This window comes from Rhinoraja longicauda, chromosome 26 (assembly GCF_053455715.1).
Source record: "Rhinoraja longicauda isolate Sanriku21f chromosome 26, sRhiLon1.1, whole genome shotgun sequence".
Classification (NCBI taxonomy): domain Eukaryota; kingdom Metazoa; phylum Chordata; class Chondrichthyes; order Rajiformes; family Arhynchobatidae; genus Rhinoraja; species Rhinoraja longicauda.
The window spans coordinates 5,803,393-5,824,765 of record NC_135978.1 but is presented as its reverse complement, the minus strand read 5'-3'; the positions used below and the strand labels follow the sequence as shown (position 1 = coordinate 5,824,765).

At 45.2% G+C, this 21,373-nt stretch overlaps 2 protein-coding genes across 13 annotated transcripts in view; both read right to left on the bottom strand.

Moving 5' to 3' along the window:
- Positions 1-3,590, bottom strand: part of LOC144606451 (protein-tyrosine sulfotransferase 1-like) — a 63,872-nt gene extending 60,282 nt beyond the window's left edge. For 6 of the 8 annotated variants that reach the window (XR_013548951.1, XR_013548950.1, XM_078422552.1 and 3 more), the window contains exon 1: positions 3,456-3,590. The gene's annotated coding sequence lies outside the window, so the exon portion shown is untranslated. The other 2 variants (XM_078422553.1, XM_078422554.1) reach the window with 2 other exon arrangements.
- An 8,753-nt stretch (positions 3,591-12,343) lies between these two features.
- Positions 12,344-21,373, bottom strand: part of crcp (calcitonin gene-related peptide-receptor component protein) — a 49,672-nt gene continuing 40,642 nt past the window's right edge. The window contains exons 6-7 of one of the 5 annotated variants that reach the window (XM_078422561.1): positions 19,589-19,801; positions 12,344-12,382 (exon numbers count right to left, since the gene is read on the bottom strand). In XM_078422561.1, the coding sequence (XP_078278687.1) occupies positions 19,634-19,801 (168 nt within the window). In that variant the 3' untranslated portion in view covers positions 12,344-12,382; positions 19,589-19,633. Of the gene's footprint in view, positions 12,383-12,503; positions 14,252-17,807; positions 19,802-21,373 lie in introns of those variants that run through there. The other 4 variants (XM_078422559.1, XM_078422558.1, XM_078422562.1 and 1 more) reach the window with 4 other exon arrangements.

The following is a 21,373-nucleotide window of genomic DNA, read 5'->3' as shown; positions in this document are numbered from 1 at the left end:
CCATGAAACCAACACCAACATACTTCCTTAGAAGGTTCCGCATGTCCCCAATAACTCTCACCAAACTCTACAGATACGACATAGAAAACATTTATCAGGATGCATCACGGCATGGTTTGGGAACAGTTTCATCCACGACCACAAAAAATCACAGGGAATTGTGGATGCATCCCAGACCATCACGCAAACCAACCTCCCCTCCATTGACTCCATCTACACTTTACGCTGGCTTGGCAAGGCCAGCAGCATAATCACGAACGAGTCACACCCCAGACACTCCCTCTTCTCTCTCCCATCAGGCCAGATTAGTTTGAGATACATACCTCCACATTCAGGGACAGATTATTCCCTGCTGTTCTCAGGCAACTGAACCATCCTATCACCAGCTTGAGAGCAGTGCCTACCTCATTGGAGACCCTTGGATTATCTTCAATTGGACTTTACCTTGCACTAGACGTTATTCCCTTTAGTATATCTGTACACTGTGGACGGCTTGATTGTAATCATGTATAGTCTTTCCGCTGACTGGATAGCACGCAACAAAAAAGCTTTTCACTATACCTCGCTACACATGAAAATAAACTAAACATTATTATTGTCAAATCTCCAAGACATCAGGTTCAGTTTCTGTTGAGGATTTACTTGCAGAGCAACATTGGTATTATAGCAGAGGATAAATAGTATGAATAGTTACATCAATATGTTGTTCAGTGCATCAAGAATATGCCACCTCTGGCAACGCCTAGTTTAAGCTGAAGAAATGCTTCTAGAGATATGAACGATGTATTTAAAATTAGGGATGACATTTAATAGAGGGATATGGATGTGAGTATTGAGCTTCTCCTTGTGTTCAAATTGGTCTGCATTACATGGAGATTGTGTGAGTGATACGTCACACCTACAGAACAACTTATGTTAATAAATAATACAATTGGCAGAAGCTAGCCAAATTATGGAAGACATATTCACTGTCTGCCTTTTTACACAGGAACAATGGACATTGTGTTTAGTCCTCGGGTTAACTTGCAGCTGTGGTATTAGAACAGTAGTCATCTTCAAGTGAGCAGGGAGAAACTAGTGTTTGTTATTACTTAGTTCTTTATTTGTTACAGTAAAACTGTTCAAGAATCCTTTTAAAGTGGACTTCTATTTATTTGAAATCTTCTTTAAAACAAGTAGATTGTACTAATATATACTAAGGGAACTTCTATCTGTAGGCAAATGGCTGATATGTCACATGCAAAGTAGAGAGTGCGATGAAAAAAAGCAGATGCTCTCTGAATCTCTCTCTCTCTCTCTCTAACATCTTTCTGGATGTTAAATTGCAGGAGAACAAGATAGAAGAGTGAAAAAATAAGTGTGCTTTATCAAAGAACATGGTAACCCGATCACTGCTATATCACAATCTGGAATGTCTCCCAGTTCCACCCTTCACTGGTATGTTGGAAAATCTGATCACTGTATGCTTCTGAGACATAGACAGTGGGTAGTTCAAAGCACTGGTAAAATACCACAGATGCCAACTCTGTAAAATCACCTGTCCACTAGCAGGATAAATAACTTATCAGTAACTTCTCCCCAGTCCAATATCACTTGAGGCCCCAATAATACAAAGCCAGTTCCAATCAGCAAGTCAAATTGTTCATATACCTGATACCACTTTACCGAAACAGGCATTATATTCCATGCTCCATCAGAGGTAACCAGAAAGACAGAAGAAACAAAATAGAATATGATGGTTCACAATGGGTTCAGGACACTCAAGCCCTTTAAGTGGGAAGGTCTAATAGCTCAACAAATGGAGATAGCACCTCCTAAACTATTCATACATTATCCCTCAAGTACCTCAAGAACATGCAAATACCGTATTGGCATCATCAGCCTCCTCAAAACCTACAAAACTGTCATGCCAACATGATACCCTCATCTCCAAGGGTTTCCCAACCAAATCCCACTCTGCAGGAAAGTTTAAATGAACTGTTTTGTCACATTCACTAACGGGTTTCATAGTCCAGAACGAAAAGTTAGCGCAGCTGCAGAAGTTTCAATGGAGAACAGTGTGTGTGTGTGTGTGTGTTTGTAGTTTAGCTCGTTTTATCATTAGATGGACCAAACGGAGAATCGATGTAACTCCAGATTGATCCCAATAATCTTAGATGGTGTCAGACAGGTGGAGGAAAAAAACTATAGGTTGGCAAAGAAAGACAACCAAGTTTGCAATGTTTGCAGCATTAGCAGAAATCAACTTTACAACATCTCCAACAAGAGCAAAGACCAACTTTGCAATGTTATCGGCATTAGTCAACAACCGGCTTTGCAACGCTCTCAGCATCTAACAGTGGATGCGTGGGGGGAGGAGGAGGAGGAGGCAGCCACGATGCAATCCACAGACAAATACCACGTCGGGGTAATAAAGAACCGCAGCGCAGCGCAGCTTCAGGGGAAAAAAAGTCTCCCGAGTGAGTGAAAAAAAAACGGTGCAATGTTTATTTTATAGACAATAGGTGCAGGAGTAGGCCATTCAGCCCTTCGAGCCAGCACCGCCATTCAATGCGATCATGGCTGATCACTCTCAATCAGTACCCCGTTCCTGCCTTCTCCCCATACCCCCTCACTCCGCTATCCTTATATATAAAAGGGCAACGAGGCGGCGGGACGGAGAGTACGAAAACGCACACCTTCAGATCCAGGGACAGTTTCTTCCCAACTGTCATCAGGCAACTGAACCATCCCACCACAACCAGAGAGAAGCCAGTGCTGAACTGAAGAAGTCCGAAGAAGGCACTCGACCCGAAAACCTCACCTATTCCTTCTCTCCAGAGATGCTGCCTGTCCCGATGAGTTTCTTCAGCTTTTTTTGTGTCTATCTTCGGTCTAATCCAACATCTGAAGTTCCTTCCTGCACACACAGTCCTAACCTACCACCATCTATCTCATTGGAGACCCTGGCTTGGTCTACCTTTGCTGGCTTTACCTTGCACGAAACGTTATTCCCCTTTATCGTGTACCGATCTGTACACAGATGGCTCGATTGTGATCATGTACTGCCTTTCCGCTGGCCGGATAGCACGCAACAAAAGCTTCTCACTGTACCTCGGTACACGTAACAATAAACTTAAACTAAACCCCCGCCGGGGAGCGTCTGGGGAGGGTTTACGGCCAATGTAAACACACACATGCACTCTGGGGACGAGCAGCCCCGCCGCCGGTGGGCGAGAGCGAGAGCGCGCGCGCGCACCAGGCAGGGCGGCGCCCCCGTGGCTCGTGCCCACCTCGCTCGGGAGCGCGCGCCAACTGCCCGCCCGCCCGCTCGAGCTTCCACCACGCACCGTTGTTATTTAAACCCAGAGCCCAACCGCCGATCGCCCGCGCGGCTGGGGTTTGCTAACGATCTTTCAGTCGGGGTCGGTGGGTTTCAACCTGAGGTGAGGTGGGGTATTCGGCGGCTTACTCACCGGCCGCGGCGGGACTGCAGATTCCGGTTGTCGCTGCCTGCCCGCCGGCCACTCAGCGTCCTCACGGCCATGTCATCCCGCTCATCTCTCTCTCTCTCTCTCTCTCTCTCGCCCCCCTCCCAACCTCTCTCTCCTTCCCTCCCTCCCCCCACCGTGCGCCTCGGCGATGATTGAAGCAGCGGCATCAAACACCGCCTCCCATTGGCCGCCCCTCGCCCGCCGGCCGTTAGCCACCCGCTGATTGGCCAAGACGCTGCCCCGCGCGCGGTGGGCGGGAACAATGGGACTTCTCGCGGGCTTTAACTCTTCCAGTGCAAGCCGATCGGCCCCTCGCTGCGCTGCTGTCGCGCTTGGCCAAACGCTTCAATTTCCCATTCCGATGTGCAGAAAGGAACTGCAGATGTTGGTTTTCGTCGAAGATAGACGCAAAATGCTGGAATAACTCAGCATCTCTGGAGAGAAGGAACGGGTGACATTTCGGGTCGAGACCCTTCTTCAGACTGAAAGTCAGGGGAGAGGGAAAGAGATCTGCAGAGATATAGAAGTTAGGGGTCAGGGGAAAAATAAACAGAGGAAAGGAAGTGTAAGATGTGAGAACGATACATCAAAGGGGATGTTGGTGAAGGAAAATGTAGAATAGATCATTGTAAATTAGGAGTGCTGGAGTTACTCAACTGGTCAGGCAGTATTGAGAATAGAAGTTAGAAGGTCGTGTTGCAGTTATATAAGAGATAAGAAAAACTAATCTGAAAGCTTTGTGCCTTAATGCGAGAAGCATTCGAAATAAGGTGGATGAATTGAATATGCAGTTAGTATTTAAGGGATATGACATTGTTGGAATTATGGAGACATGGCTCCAGTGTGACCAAGGCTGGGAGCTAAACATGCAGGGGTATTCGATATTCAGAAAGGAGAGACAGAATGGAAAAGGTGGGGTGGCATTGCTGGTTAAAGAGGAGATTAATGCAATAGCAAGGAGGAAAAACTTTTTCACCCAGAGAGTTGTGAATCTGGAATTCTCTGCCACAGAAAGCAGTGGAGGCCAATTCACTGGATGTTTTCAGGAGAGAGTTAGATTTCGCTCTTGGGGCTAATGGAATCAAGGGATTTGGGGAAAAAGCCAGAACGGGGTACTGATTTTGGATGATCAGCCATGATCATATTGAATCGTGGTACTGGCTCAAAGGGCTGAATGGCCTACTCCTGCACCTATTTTCTATGTATGTCTATGTATAAGACGTTGGTGAGGACACATTTAAAGTATTGTGTTCACTTATGGGCACCACGTCATAGTAAAGATGTTGTCAAGCTGGAAAGGGTGCAGAAAAGAATTACGAGGATGTTGCCAGGTCTCGAGGGCCTGAGCTACATGGAGTAGTTGAGCAGGCTAGGACTCCATTCTTTTAATCACAGGAGGATAAGGGAACCAGAGGACATAAGTTTAAGGTGAAGGGGGAAAGATTTAATAGGAACCCGAGTGGTAACTTTTTTACACAGAGGGTGGTGGGTGTATGGAACAAGCTGTTGGAGGAGGTAGTTGAGGCAGGGACTATCGCAATATTTAAGGAACATTTAGACATTTAGACAAGTACATGGATAGGATAGGTTTAGTGGGATCTGGGCCAAATGCAGGTAGGTGGGGCTAGTGTAGATGGGGCATGTTGGTCGGTGTGGGTAAGTTGGACTGAGGAGTCTGTTTCCACGCTGAATAACTATGACTATCTGTGGAGGACATGGATAGGCAATGTTTCTGGTGGGGAAAATGACACCATGTGTCGGACTAACTCAGCATGTCTGCAGAATCTCCGAGGACATGGATAAGCAATGCTTCTGGTCTGGACCCTTCTTCAGACCCCTTATAAGGGACTCAATTCTCTTGGGTGGAGAATTCGAAAGATTCACCATCTTGCATATCAAGAATATTTTGCTCATCTCAATCTTGAATGATTGACCTTCAGTTTGAGTTCTGTGATCTCTGGTTCTAGACACCTGAGCACCAGAATCATGTCAGTATTTAGTCTGTCTACCTACATGATAAGAGATATGTTTCAAATTACATAATTCCCCTTTTGTCCATGTATTGGAGAATATTATTTCAGTTTGAAAGTGGATTTGTAAAATGGATGGAACATATTTATTCATTATTTTACTCAAGTGTATATTTGGACAAAACAATGTGTACTTAAAGGAGGCGCAAGAGACCTCAGATGCTGGAACCATCAGAAATGGTCCAGCTGAACTTGAGAGCAGGGCGAAGATGGCATCAAAGGTGATAAACTTGACAAGTTCTGCAACAGTTCAGGAAGCAAAAGCAATGCTGTCATCGATATAATGGAGAAAGAGAAGGGGAATGTGCCAGAGTAGGTTTGGAAAAAGATCTGTTTCATGAAGCCAACAAAGACAAGTGTTCACAAAAGGACACAAAGTGCTGGAGTAACTTAGTTGGTCAGGTAACATCTCTGAAGAACATGGATAGGTTGACGTTTTGGGTCGACACCCTTCTGTTGAGTCACTCCAGCACTTTGTGTATTAACATCATCTGCAGTTTCTTGTTACTACAAAGAGACAAGGGTAGCTGGGGTTCAAACAAGTGCTTATGGCTGCACCTTTGATTTATAGAAAGTGGAAGGAATTGAAATAGAAGTTGTAAACTAGGAAGGTTATTCCAGATTAAATCCGTATTAGCTTCACTTTTTCCATCTACCACTTCGGGAGCTGACACTATATTCATCATTACATCTATGCTTGAGTTTACAAAACTATAGAGTAATGGGTCTCTTAAAGTTCTTCAGGATATTAGTTGCTGGAAATATCCTAACTGATACGTTCTATGGATTTTTTTTGTTGGAGTATATCGTGTTCAATATCACATTAAAAGGGTGGTCTGGTGACATCATAGTGCCAACTCATTCGAAATGGAAAAAAAATCCTGGACTCTAAAATTTTCTCACGTGTCTTGTATCTGATCCAAAACTGTTCCACGTAATGGCAACTTTGAAGTCTGCAACTGTTGAACTGACGTTTTGGCTTAATACTTTAAAACATTGCAATGCAGTCAGGGGCTTGGAATTTCTTTTGTGGAGAGTGTAGTGAACCCCTCGAGGGTAGTTGATCCTACTCCGAGCATCCATTCTGCAGTTATAGAGTGATACAGAGTGGAAACAGGCCCTTCGGCCCAACTTGCCTACACCGGCCAACAATGTCTCAGCTACACTAGCCCCATGTCCTATCCATGTACCTGTCTAACTGTTTCTTAAACGATGAGATAGTCCCAGTCTCAACCACCTCCTCTGGCAGCTTGTTCCATACACCCATCACCCTTTGTGTGAAAAAGTTATCCCTTGGATTCCTATTAAATCTTTTCCCCCTCACCTTGAACCTATAAAGTGTTATGTTATTTCTATAAAGTGTTATGTTATTTCTACTCCCTAGCGTTTGAGGCTCATTGAGGAGACGCTGTGAACTGTTTGCGTGCTACTGTATGTTTCTTTTTTTTTCCTTAGTACCTAATCAGATGTACAGCACTTTGGTCAATGTGGGTTGTTTTTAAATGTGCTATACAAATAAAATTGACTTGACTTGACTTATGCTTGGAGGAGCATGATGTTTATCATCACTACCAGTCCTGGGCATCGTGTCAGTTACAGTCAGTGCCCGAGTTGGCTCCATTCCCATGTTTGGGAGTTGATGATGATGCATAAGCTATGATGTGATTGATCAAGGGCTCCGCTTGAGAAATAAAGCCCCTTGACCACTTCAGTCATCACTGGAAATTCTGCTTCATAACCGATCTTTTCATTGATATTGAGCTTGTTCTAACCTGCTGAAAAGCTCTTGCCGTCTGCAGTAACAGCATCCTAAGCCAGCAACTTGGAGCCACACAGAACCGCTGATGCTAGAACCTTGAGCAAAACCCAAAGTGCTGGAGTAATCCAGCAGGTCAGGCAGCATTTGTGGAGCGAATGTATACGTTTCGTTTAGTTTAGAGATACAGCGTGGAAATAGGCTCTTCGGCGCACATATTGATCACTGTACACTAGTTCTATGTTATCTCACCTTTGCATCCGACACACTAGGGGCAATTTACAGAAGCCAATTAACCTACAAACCTGCACATCTTTGAAATGGGGGAGGAAACCAAAGCACTCAGAGGAAATCCGCGCAGTCACAAGGAAAACATTCAAATTCCGTATAGATAGCACCTGAGATCAGGATCGAACCCGGGTCTCTGGAGCTGTGAAGCAGCAATTTTATCGCTGTACCTCTATGCCGCCCTGTGATTTTTAGGTTTGGGACCCTCCCAATGTTGCCAGGAGGGTCTGAGCTATAGGAAGAGGTTGAGTAGGCTGGGACTCTATTCCTTGGAGTGCAGGAGGATGAGGGGTGATCTTATAGAGATGTATAAAATCATGAGAGGAATAGATCGGGTAGATGCAGTCTCTTGCCCAGAGTAGGTGAATCGAGGACCAGAGGACATAAGTTTAAGGTTAAGGGGAAAAGATTTAATAGGAATCTGAGGGGCAACTTTTTCACACAAAGGGTGGTGGGAGTATGGAAAACATAGCGTGTAAGCTTGGATATATTCACAATGATAACAGAGGCAGAGTCTGGAGAGAGGAACTGTTGAAGGATGTAGTGTGGATACAAGGAAGTGCAAATGCTGGTTTACAAAAAAAGACACAAAGCACTGGAGTAACTAGTAAGGTCAGGCCTTCAGACTGGAATATATGTTGTTTTTAAGAACCTTGTTTTATTGAGAAAGAAGGTGCGACATAATGGCGCATTGGTAAAGTGCCAGAGACCTGGGTTTGATCATGACTATGGGTGATGTATGGATTTTGTACATTCTCTCTGTGTCCAGATGGGGTTTCTCTAGGTGCTCCGGTTTCCTCCCACACTCCAAAGACATGAAGGTTTATAGGTTAATTGGCTTCTGTAAATTGTTCCTAGTGTGCAGGATAGAAGTAGAGTATGGGTGATCACTGGATGCGTGGACTCGGTGGGCAAATGGGCCTGTTTCCAAGCTGTACCTCAAAACTAAACCGAACAGGAATAACGATAGACTCGAAATGTTGGAGTAACTCAACGGGACAGGCAACATCTCTGGAAAGAAAGAATGGATGACGTTTCAGGTCGAGACCCTTCTTCAGACTAGAGTCAGGGGAAAGGGAAATTAGAGATATAGACGTATAAAGAGATATAGAACAAATGAATGAAAGATATAAAAAAAGTCACGATGACAAAGGAAACAGGCCATTGTTAGCTGTTTGCTCGGAATACTAGGAATAAATATATTTTTCTACATGTGCGTTGGAGAGCGAGTGGAAATATTTTCAAAACGTGAAATAATGATTAAAATCACGAGAGAAGAAAGTTATTGCAGTGATAGACATAAAATGCTGGAGCAACCCAGGCAGCATCTCTGGAGAAAATGGATAGGTTATGTTTCGGGTCGGGTACTTTCTTCAGTCTGAAGAAGGGTCCCGACCCGAAACATCACCTTTCCATTTTCTTCAGAGATACTGAATGATCCGCTGAGTTACTCCAGCATTTTGTGTCTATCTTTGGTATAAATCAGCATCTGCAGTTCCTTTTTGTAAAGTTATTGCAGATGTTGGCAAGAGATTTATGATTAGAATTAATTCAAATAGAAGAACACTAGAATAAATTAAAACACACGAGATTCTCAGATAGGACTCTGGGTCAAGAAATCTTACAATAGCAAATTGCAACAACATGTAATGCAGAGAATATAGTTACTCTGCAGAAGAAACACCTACAAAACAAATTTTCAATGCAATATTAAAGATTTAATCACAATGGCAAACTTTCAAAAATTACCAGGGCTTGTTTAAAGTGAAAAAGAAATCTGCTTTTGCAAGGAAACGGATACAATTTCATAGAACTAAAAGACTATAAATGCTTTAATAGCGTGAAAGCAGATTGTGGAAAGCTTCTCTTCATCCATGCTTTGCAACAATAACAAATAAATCCCACCATATTTATCTTGACTTAGTATTTCCTAAACTATGTTACATTAATGTGCCAACTGGGTTGTTGGATTATATATACTATATAATGTTAATTATTATTAACAGATTATATTATAGATCATAGAAAATATTAACATAGGATACAGTCTAAGCTTAAGTAAGTAATGCGTTGTCAATAATTCAGAGACGGGCATGAGACCATATGACATACAATGCCCTCCATAATGTTTGGGACAAAGACCCATCATTTATTTATTTGCCTCTGTACTCTACAATTTGAGATTTGTAATAGAAAAAAATCACATGTGGTTAAAGCGCACATTGTCAGATTTTAATAAAGGCCATTTTTATACATTTTGGTTTCACCTGAAGTCCCTGAAGGGGACTAGCCCCCAATACAACCATAAGCCAAAGATGGCTGCAATACAGGCCTGGCAGAGCATCACCAGAGAAGACACCCAGCAACTGGTGATGTCCATAAATCGCAGACTTCAAGCAGTCATTGCATGCAAAGGATATGCAACAAATTACTAAACATAATTACTTTCATTTACATGACATTGCTGTGTCCCAAACATTATGGTGCCCTGAAATGGGGGGACTATGTATAAACACTGCTGTAATTTCTACAGGGTGAAACCAAAATGTATAAAAATGACCTTTATTAAAATCTGACAACGTGCACTTTAACCGCATGTGATTTTTTTCTATTACAAATCTCAAATTGTGGAGTACAGAGGCAAATAAATAAATGATGGGTCTTTGTCCCAAACTTTATTGAGGGCACTGTTGGAGCAGAATTAGGCTATTCGGCCCATCGAGTCTGCTCCGTTATTCGATCACAGCTGATCTACCTTTCCCTCTCAACCCCATTCTCCTGCTTTCTCCCCATAACCTTTGATGCCCGAATAGTCAAGAAACTATCAATCACTGCTTTAAAAATACCCAATGACTTGGCCTCCACAGTCGTCTGCAATTAATTCCACAGATACACCACCCTCTGGCTAAAGAAATTCCTCCTCATTACCATTCTAAAGGTACGTCCTTTTATTCTGAGGCTATGCCCTCTGGTCCTAGACTCTCCCACTACTGGAAATATCCTCTCAACATCCACTCCATCTCGGCCTTTCATTATTCGACATCTAATAAATGTGGGGCTTCAACATTCAGAATTTAATTAGTACAATGTCTTTGCTTTCCATGAAACATTACCGATATTTAGCAATTATTCAGGGTGAATCTTCCTTTCATCAAGTGAATCTTGGATGTCTGCAGGATTTAGTGATGTAAATATTTCAGGTTAGTCTTACACATGTTTTACCAATAGGTGGTTCTCCCCAGTCTCTAAGTCTGAGACAACCGATATAAATTGTCACAGGATTCATGTTGTCCTTGGAGAGTGACACAGGTTTTACCTCTTACCCCAAACTGTCCTAACCATGCCCAACATTTAGTTTGACCCCACGTGACTGATATTAGATTTGGATAATGTTAATATGTGTAGCCCCAGTGTGCATACTAGATAAAAACATGATTGTTTCAAAAATTATTATTATTTATCTATTATTACTTTTCTTCAATATAATGGGCATCCTTAGATCAGGAAGATTCCAATTTTTTTTAATCTTCTTTCCTTCCAAACGTCCATGCAAATGAGAATTCTGCTCACAACTTTCAGCAATGTTGGAACACAGTTGAACAAATGGTTGGAGAAATCAGAACGTAACAAGTACAGGCACAGGCCCTTTTGCCCACATCTGTGCTGAACATGACGTTAAGTTAAACCAATCTCTGTCTACAGGTGATTCATATCCCTCCATTCCCCACATATCCATGTGCCTATCTAAAATCCTCTTGTATGCCACAATCATATCTGCCTCCACCACCACCCCTGGTAATGTATAAAAAAACTTGTCCCACCCATCTCCTTTAAGTTTTTCTCCTCTCGCCTTAAATCTATGCCCTCTAGTTATGGACATTTCCATCCTGGGAAAAGGGTTCTGACTATCTAGCCTATCTGCCCCTTATAATTGTATATACTATCAGGAGTATTTAGTGCAACCAAAGTCTTTAGTGCAACCAAAGACAAAGAAAAATACATAGCTAGTCAAGTCAGTCTGGAGCTAAGGTTACATTTACGTGGAATGGAAGTAGTGTGAACCAAAAGTTTAATTTACTTGGTTAATTTAGTTGGTAGTAAGGAAGGCAAATACAATGTTAGTATTCATGTCAAGTAAAATATAAAAGCAAGGATGCAATGCTGAGGCTTTATAAGGCACTGGTCAGATCACATTTGGAGTATTGTGAGCAATTTTTGGCCCCATATTTGAGGGAGGGTCTTCTGGCATTGGAGAAGGTTCATGGGAGGTTTACGCGAATGATCCCGGAGATGACTGGTTAACATATCGAGAGCGTTTGATAGCTCCGAGCCTCTACTCACTGGAGTTTAGAAGGATAAGGGGGAATTTCATTGAAATCTACCGAATAATGAACAGCCTGGATTGAGTGGATGCGGAGAGGTTGTTTCCAGTAGTGGGAGTGTCTTGGACCAGAGGGCACAGCCTCAGAATAAACGGACATTCCCTTTTAGAATGGAGATGAGAAGAAATTAATTTAGGCATAGGGTGATGAATCTGCGGAATTTATTGCCACATATGGTCGTGGAGGCCGTCATTGGGTACTGTTGAAGTGATAGGTTCTTGATTTGTAAGGACATCAAAGGTTACAGGGAGAAGGCAGGAGAATGCGGTTGGGAGGGAAAAATAGATCAGCCACGATCGAATAATGGAGCAGATCCGATGGGCTGAATAGTCTATTTCTGCTCATATGTCTTGCGATCAAACAAAAACAAATATTTTACCCAAGAATCAGGTGGTGTAGCAACCCTTAAGCAACCCGATTCACTGCTTATATAGTGAAGTATATTGATTCTCTCTGTAGTTAAACAAAGGAAGCAATTGTTACCAAAGTGCAGCAGAGTACAATATATGTTACATTATGCAACGCTCTGAAATGCTAATTAACAAATCATTAATTGCAATTAGAAATTTCCATTTTTCAACTTAAATAATAGATTTACTTTGAGCAGCATTTTCCTCAGACTAAGAATGTTCATGGCTAAAAAGTAAAATCTATCAATTATTATGACTAAACAAACTGACAAAGAGAATAGGCATCTGACCAGTTACACTATTTTTCCTATTTTCTACATTAAAATAAAGTCTATATTTAAAATGAACTTCGTTGACTGTTGAGTATGGTGGAATATGTGGGGACATGAATAAAATATATGAATGCAAGTTCTTTAGGACAGAAAATTGTTTTACAGTCTGTTTCTTCATATCCTGCCCAAGTTCCCCATCTGGTCAGATTGAGCACAGATTGTTTACTGATTGGCCTTTTGCCACATTAATAAAGTTCATTCTTACCTTCATCCGGATTGCATAAAATCTACAGAGGTCAGTAGATTATAATCATAAACACTGGGAACATTGACTAATTACTTCTTGCTCTGTTGCTTGCCAAGACCAATTAGCTCTTCCAACTCAAACTAATGACCAAACTAAGAACTTGCTAGAATAGAAGAGTCACAACAGGTTTATAAGGTGCATTTATTGCTTGAGCCATTAAGTATGCTTCCATAGTAATAGTGTAATATTTAAAATAAATAAAATATTCTCTGATCAAAGAGTTCAAAGGATAAGTGATACCAGTGAAATTCAGCCAGGTTTCATGTGTGCTTTTTGCTGTTGTCAGCTGCCAGAACACATATTAGGTGATCAAAGTGCAGAGAAAACAGAACTTTTCAACGAGGGACAGTTAATGTGAAAACAATTTTATTATTTTGTGTCTAAGGGTTTGCCAAAGATGACCAAATTGCAGCCCTTACTTTAACAATGTCTGGCATCAGCTGTTATTTTATTCACTGTACTTAGTGCCTACAAGTTTAACATTCTATTTGTATGCTTTCAATAATCATACCGTTGTTCATCACAATACAATGGAGTTATAAGCTCCTGATTCTCTTCTGCTGAGACAGATATCATTACTGATTTTCAAATAAACCCGCAGAAGACGTGAGAAACACATAAATTACCAAGCTTTGATCAGATTGTCAGTCCCGTGAACAAAATTAATCATAAACTTACCCTGACTGATACCCTCGTCTAGAAAACAGAGTGCTGAATTTTCTTTCTTCTGGCCAATGTAAACAAATCTGCTCACACTGGAGAATGACTGAGGCTCCACAGGAAAGCAGACATTACATAAAACAGAAAATAATCCGAGTCTGGCATATGTGCCTGAAAATGTTCATCTTTTTAAAAATTCCTTGTTACATAAGCCAATGGCCCTAAAGGTTTTCGGCTTGGAAACACACTACACTAATTTAATGCTGATATTCATTCACAATCAGCCTCAGATTGCTTTTATGTATTGATTCTTCTGAAAACAGATTGTGCAAAACAGAAAACACATTGAGACTCAATAGAACCATACATCAAACTCATCAGCAGAGGCAGACACAAAACGGCTGGAAATGCAATGGGCATCATGACATTATTATTAATTTCAGAACTTATGTTCCCTTCATTTCTTTTCAAGCATTTTGACATAGAGCCCTCCTGTTTAATGAAATAGTTTACAAGGGGGAAGGCAGAACAGTTTCCTTTTCATCTTTTTTCAGTTTGCTTTCATCAATAAACATTTGGGGTATTGTTTACAGTTCTGGTTGCCACACTGCAGCAAAGAGATGATAGCAATAGAGAGAGTGCAGGAGATGGTCCCTGGAATGGAGGGCTGCAGCTAAAAGGAGAAATAGGATAGTGTAGCGTGTTGATAAAGGCAAGGAGCCAGGTATTTTGGGAAGGTATATTTATTGGTTCGTGGGTCTCAGACGGGTCTAGTCTGCCGGAATGGCTTGGCGCCCAAACCTTGTCCTTATATACCTGAGTCCAGGACCGCCTCCCGGGACTGGTCCATTCCCGTGCCGAGGGGTCGGTAGTAGTATGGCCCGACCCTTGGGAGCCGCCACAGTACCCCCCCCCAGATCCGGAGGCACGAAACGCACTGGTGGTCGCACAACCCGACCGGACCGCGTACGGTAATCGGTCGACAGAGGGGCCGGCGGAGGCACAGTTGGAGGGACAGGCGGTGGGACCCGCAAAGGGGGGCGACCTCGTGGCCGAGGCTGGGCCACCCGCACCGGTTGGTCGATGTCTAAGTGGGCCGGCTTCAGGCGGTCAATTGACACGGCCTCCGGCCGGCCCCCCATGTCCAAAACAAAGGTTGTCTGTCCGTGCTCCAGCACCCGGTACGGGCCTTCATACGGCCTCTGGAGTGGCGCCTGGTGGGCGTCACGGCGCAGGAACACAAAGGCGCAGTCCTGGAGGGCCGATGGCACGTAAGGGCGGAATGTCCCATGGCGGGACGTCGGCACGGGTGCGAGCTTGCCAACTCGCTCTCGGAGGCGATGTAGGGTGGATGAGGGCGGTTCCTCTCGCCCCGGCAACGAGGGCACAAACTCCCCGGGCACCGTGAGCGGAGATCCGTAGACGAGCTCCGCTGAGGATGAAGCCAGGTCTTCCTTGGGGGCAGTCCGGATGCCCAGCAAAACCCATGGTAGCTCGTCCATCCAGTCGGGGCCGGCGAGTCGCGCCTTCAGCGCTGCCTTCAGCTGCCGGTGGAACCTCTCCACCAAGCCGTTTGCCTGCGGGTGATAGGCAGTGGTGTGGTGCAGCCGCACGCCCAACAGGTGGGCCATGGCCGACCACAGCTCGGAGGTGAACTGTGGCCCCCGGTCCGATGAGATGACCACCGGCACACCAAAGCGAGCAATCCAGTGCGCGGCCAACGCACGAGCGCATGTGGCCGTAGACGTATCCGCCAGTGGTATGGCCTCCGGCCACCGCGTGAAGCGGTCCACCACCGTGAAGAGGTGGGTGATGCCCCGGGACGGCGGGAGCGGGCCCACAATGTCCACGTGCAGGTGGTCGAAACGGCGGCAGGGTAGACCGATCCCTTGGAGTGGCGCCCGGACGTGGCGTTGAATTTTAGACGTCTGGCACGGAATGCAGGTGCGGGCCCATTGGCCAACCTGCTTGCGCAGACCATGCCACATGAAGCGCGCAGCCACCAATGAGATCGTTGCCCGGATGGATGGGTGAGCCAGCCCGTGGACCACGTCGAACACCCTCCTGCGCCACGCGGCCGGGACGATGGGGCGCGGCTGACCTGCCGACACATCGCAAAGTATCGTCGTCGCTCCGGGGCCGAGGGGAACATCCTCAAGGCGGAGGCCAGAGATGGCAGTCCGGTAGGCGGGCATCTCCCCGTCCGTTAGTTGGGCCTCCGCCAGGGCAGAATAATCAATGCCGGGTGCCACTTCTAACACGGCATTGATGGCGGGGCGAGACAATGCGTCGGCCACCCGGTTTTCCTTCCCCTCGATAAAGCGGATGGAGGTGGTGAATTCTGATATATAGGCCAACTGGCGCTGCTGTCGGGCGGACCATGGGTCGGAGACCTTTGCCAGGGCGAAAGTGAGCGGCTTGTGGTCCGTGTAAGCGGTGAACGGGCGGCCCTCCAGAAAATAGCGGAAGTGACGAACGGCCAGGTACAGGGCGAGGAGCTCGCGGTCGAAAGCGCTGTACTTCTTCTGGGCGTTGTCGAGGTGCCGGCTGAAGAAGGCCAGAGGGCGCCAACCCCCGTCCGTGAGTTGCTCCAGTACGGCACCAACCGCCAACTCTGAGGCGTCCACCATAAGGGCTGTCGGGGCATCCTCCCGTGGGTGAACAAGCAGCACAGCCCGAGCCAGGGCCTCCTTCGCGCCGTCAAAGGCTGTTACGGCCTCGTCGGTCCACACGACGGTCTTACGCTTGCCCGCCAGCAGCTCGTATAGCGGCCGCATGATGTGGGCCGCGGATGGCAGGAACCGGTGATAAAATGCCACCATGCCGACGAACTCCTGCAGGCCACGCACCGAGGACGGACGGGGAAACCGGCGGATGGCGTCTACCTTGTCCGGCAGGGGAACCGCTCCTTGCGAGGACACACGGTGGCCGAGAAAGTCGATTGTGGCCACGCCAAAGCGGCACTTGGCGAGGTTTATGGCCAACCCGTGTTCGCTGAGCCGCTGGAAAAGCTGCCGGAGGTGGGCACAGTGCTCCTGCCGCGAGCGGCTGGCTACCAACATGTCATCAAGGTAGACAAATAGGAAATCCAGCCCGCGACACACGCCGTTCATTAACCGCTGAAATGACTGCGCGGCGTTCTTGAGGCCGAACGGCATCCGTACGAACTCGTAGAGTCCGAACGGCGTGATGATTGCCGTCTTGGGTACATCCTCCGGGTGGACCGGGATCTGGTTGTAACCTCGCACCAGATCCACCTTTGAAAATATCGTGGCCCCAGCCAAATGGGCGTTGAAGTCCTGGATGTGGGGCACGGGGTATCGGTCCTCGGCGGTAGCGACGTTCAACCGCCGATAATCCCCGCAAGGCCTCCAGCCCCCGTTTGCCTTGGGGACCATGTGGAGTGGAGATGCCCATGGGCTGTTGGAAGGGCGGACGATCCCCAAGGACGTCATCACGGCGCGCCGCCCACAGCGCGTCCGCGCGCCTGCCGAGGGCCCGGGTGTCTTCAAAGGAGACGTCGGTGAGCTGCAGGCGAATGTCGGCCGGCAGCAGGTGCAGGTACGTATACTCGAACATCAGGCACGGTCTGTGCCCGTCGAGCAGCGCGACCATCTCCTTCAGGAGGCTAGATGGGCGCCGGTCACCGAGGCCTGGCATGTGGAGGAGCCTTTCGGCCCGCTCCATTCGGGTTAGCCCGTAGGTTTGGAGCAGCAGCTCCTTAAGGGCTTCATATTTACCGTCGGCCGGTGGGTCCTGGAGGAACTCCGTTACCTCTTCGGCCGCGTCCTGGTCAAGGGCTCCCACCAGGTGGAAAAACCGGGTGTCATCCGTTATGTTGCCCCGCAGCTGGAACTGGGCCTCCGCTTGGTAAAACCAAATGCGAGCCCGGGTGGTCCAGAAGGTCGGGAGCTTGATGCCTACTGCGTCGACAGCTGGGGCCTGGTCGGCCTGCGAGCCGGACGGGCGGTCGGATTCTGTTTTCCTGTCCATCCTAATGAATGGACCGTCGAGGTCACCAATGTAGCGTGTTGATAAAGGCAAGGAGCCAGGTATTTTGGGAAGGTATATTTATTGGTTCGTGGGTCTCAGACGGGTCTAGTCTGCCGGAATGGCTTGGCGCCCAAACCTTGTCCTTATATACCTGAGTCCAGGACCGCCTCCCGGGACTGGTCCATTCCCGTGCCGAGGGGTCGGTAGTAGTATGGCCCGACCCTTGGGAGCCGCCACAATAGACCGGTTTTATTCTCACTGGAATGTAGGAGGCCAAGGAGTGACCTTACAGAGATTATTAAAATCATGAGGGTTATATATAGGATAAATAATTTGAGTTTTTTTCCCCAAGGCAGAGGAGTCTAGAATTAGACAGTACTCCTGGGAAGTTACAGAATTTTCTTCAAGCAGGAAGCAAAGGGTGATGATGAAAGGTTATTTTTCAGATTGGAGGCCTGTCCCAATGATAACATTTAAAAAATATTTGGGCAAGTGCATGTATTGAAAATATTTTGAGGGATGTGGGTCAAACATGATCAAAGGGGACTAGATGGGGCATTTTAGTTGGCATGGACGAGTTGGAACAAAGGGCCTGTTTCCGTGCTGTATGACTCCATTGAGAGTTGCTTTCTCAACCCACCTGCCTCATTTCCCCTTCTCTTCCCATCATTGCTGGACCTGGACACTTCTTCCAAGTAAAACAGAGGTTCACGTATTTAAACTTTAGACTTTAGAGATACAGCGTGGAAACAGGTCCTTTGGCCCACCGAGTCTGCGCCGACCAGCGTTCACCCTGTACACTAGCGCTATCTTACACACTAGGGACAATTTACAATTTAAAGAAACCAATTTACCTACAAAGCTCATGTCTTGGAGTGTGGGAGGAATTGCTGGAATACAAACTTTTGGGACACCGGTGAATTATGGCCCCTGTGTTTTTTTGTTTTAAGATTGAGAACAAAGATTGAATGATACGGGAGTCAAATCAGGTTCAGAAAGAAAAGCTATATCGAGAAAAAGAACGAAATATATTTTTAATTATGCTAAGACCAAGGCATATTTACCGCAAGAATGGGACTAGCTTCAAATGTTTGCTTTCTGCACCAGGGAGATTTAGTTTTCTTGCAGCAAGATTAATTTTAACATTGGAAGGGTACTTACACAATTTAGCATCGGCCATAACTTTCTGTGGTTCATTTAATTTGTATTTAATGTTGAAATGTAACCATTTCTTGAAATTCAGGAGGAATTTGAGTGTTGGCAAATCTCAGTGACATTATTAATTCAGCAAATTGTGATTCAGAACTGATTCAGGATCTTTTCGTTTAGTGTAAGCTTAGAGATACAGCGTGCAAACAGGCCCTTCGGTCCACCGTCCACACCGACCAGCAATCCCTGCACATTAACACCATCCTACACACACTAGAGACAATTTACATTTATACCAAGCCAATTTACCTACAAACCTATACGTCTTTGGAGTGTGGGAGGAAACCAAAGATCTCGGAGAAAACCCACGCGGTCACGGGGAGAACGTACCAACTCTGTACAGACAGCACCCGTAGTCGGGATCGAACCCGGGGACTCAGGCAACAGTACTTTCAGTACTTCCAGAGGTCCCAGAAACTTAAATGGAAGTAGATGTGCATGTTTATTTGTTAATAAAAATAGCCTTGAACAGAGAACCTTGCATTTCTGTCTATAAAATGCAAAAAAGCAAATATTGCCTCTTCAATCCCGCATTGTTTAGGAACGTACTGTCAGTAGTTTTTAATCAGAAGCAAAATGTAACAAGGTACAACTGTAGAGGTTGAAATACTTTGGTCTTTCCACTTGTGCTCTTAATTAAGACAAACATTCACCATTAATAGCTTACATCTCATATTGTACAGAATTGAACATACAAAAATCCTCAACACAGCATTTGAAATGCAACCTCTGTAGACTAGACTCCCAGCACAGTATTTAAATATAATATAAATGAGGATTTAAATATAAAACCAAGAGGGATTATTACTTGGTGTATATTGCTTGACAGAAAGCGTGTCTCTGCTGGATTGTGCTAGGATTCATCCATTTGGTTTCCATCCTCTTCAACCACCATGTCCGCCTCTTCCTGCTGCTGAACGCCACCTTGCTCATCTGGGCTTCCTGGCAGGATCCTACTGATAGTTTGCAATAGCTCTTCAATCTGTTCTTCTGTTAGTCTTTCCTCACTCTCTTCTACCATCTGGAGCAGTAGAATATAAAATAATATTTGTCAATAAAAATTATTTAATTTTGTTTTATTGGTTGATAGAACTTCAGCTAATTGTTAGGAAGCATCTGCTTGCTTTATTTTTCCAAAATCACGAGAGATTTAAATCGGGTAGACGCACAGAACCTCATGCCCAGAGTAGGGGAATTGAGAACCAGAGGATATAGGTTTAAGGTGAGGGGGGAAAGATTTAATAGGAACCTAAGGGGTAACTTTTTCACACAAAGAGTGGTGGGTGTATGGAACGAGCTGGCAGAGAAGATAGTTGAGGCAGGTACAAAGTAGTGTTTGTGCCAGATGATCGCTGGTCAGCATGGACTTGGTATGGCTGAAGGGCCTGTTTCCGTGCTGTATCTTTAAACCAATTTAAAACTAGGCTAAAGGTCAACACAGGTTAATGTCAGTGCACTGGAAAATACTGGAAGGTGATCAAATTTACAGATGGATCCTCTTGGCAAAAAATGGACACACTCAGCATCCTGTCAACTTCAGAGTATGGTGGGAAGATGATAGCGGAGTGCGTGGATGAATTTAAGATGCCCAGTGAAGATTGATCATTCAGGGTCAGGGACCTGTTTCTGCGCAGTACAATCTGCGGATGATCAAATATATGAACATAAATATATTTCATCTGAAAGGGGATAAAAATCAATAATCGAGTTGACAAGAGAGTGAAGGAAAGTGGTTTTAAGAAACTGACAGAAATGCAATTGTGTGAACCACATGTAAAATTGACTTTTCTTGGAAAAATGTATGGGTGGGCTGAAGAATTATGCGGAAGAGGTCTAAGACATCTATGGTGCATATGAGCTGATAAAGCAGAAAGCAGATGTCAGCAGCTAATGTGAAATACACATGGGTGATGGTTGCAAAACAAGCCAAGTGGATGGAATATTTCAATGTGATTTTGAGATAATGGAAAATGGATCTGCGTGGAATGTGTTCAAACTCAAAGCAGGTGCTGGGAAAGAAAATGTGGCTAAAAAAGTAATTCTTGACAAATGGACAAAGATAAGGAGAAAAGAATAACACCGATGCTGATAAAAGAGATCACGAGGGGCGGCACAGTGGTGCAATGGTAGAGTTGCTGCCTGACCGCCAGAGATTCAGGTTTGATCCTGACTACAGGTGCTGTCTGTATGGAGTTTGTACTTTCTCTCTGTGACTGTGTTGGTTTTCTCCGGGTGTTCCGTTTCCACCCACACTCCAAAGATGTACAGGGTTGTAGGTTAATTTGCTTGTAAAGTGTAAATTGTCCCTAGTGTGTAGGATAGTGTTAGTGTACGGGGTGATCGCTGGTCAGCGCGGACTCGGTGGGCCGAAGGACCTGTTTCCGCTCTGTATCTCTAATCTAAACTAAACTAGAAATGCAGTATGGAAATGGGCCCTTCAGCCCACTGAGTCCAAACTAACCATCTGATCACACTAGTTCTATGTTATCCAACTTTTTCATCCACTCCCTGCACATTAGGAGTAATTTTACAGAGACCAATTAACCTACAAATCCGCTCATCTTCGGGATTTGGGCACAGGCGGAGAAATCCC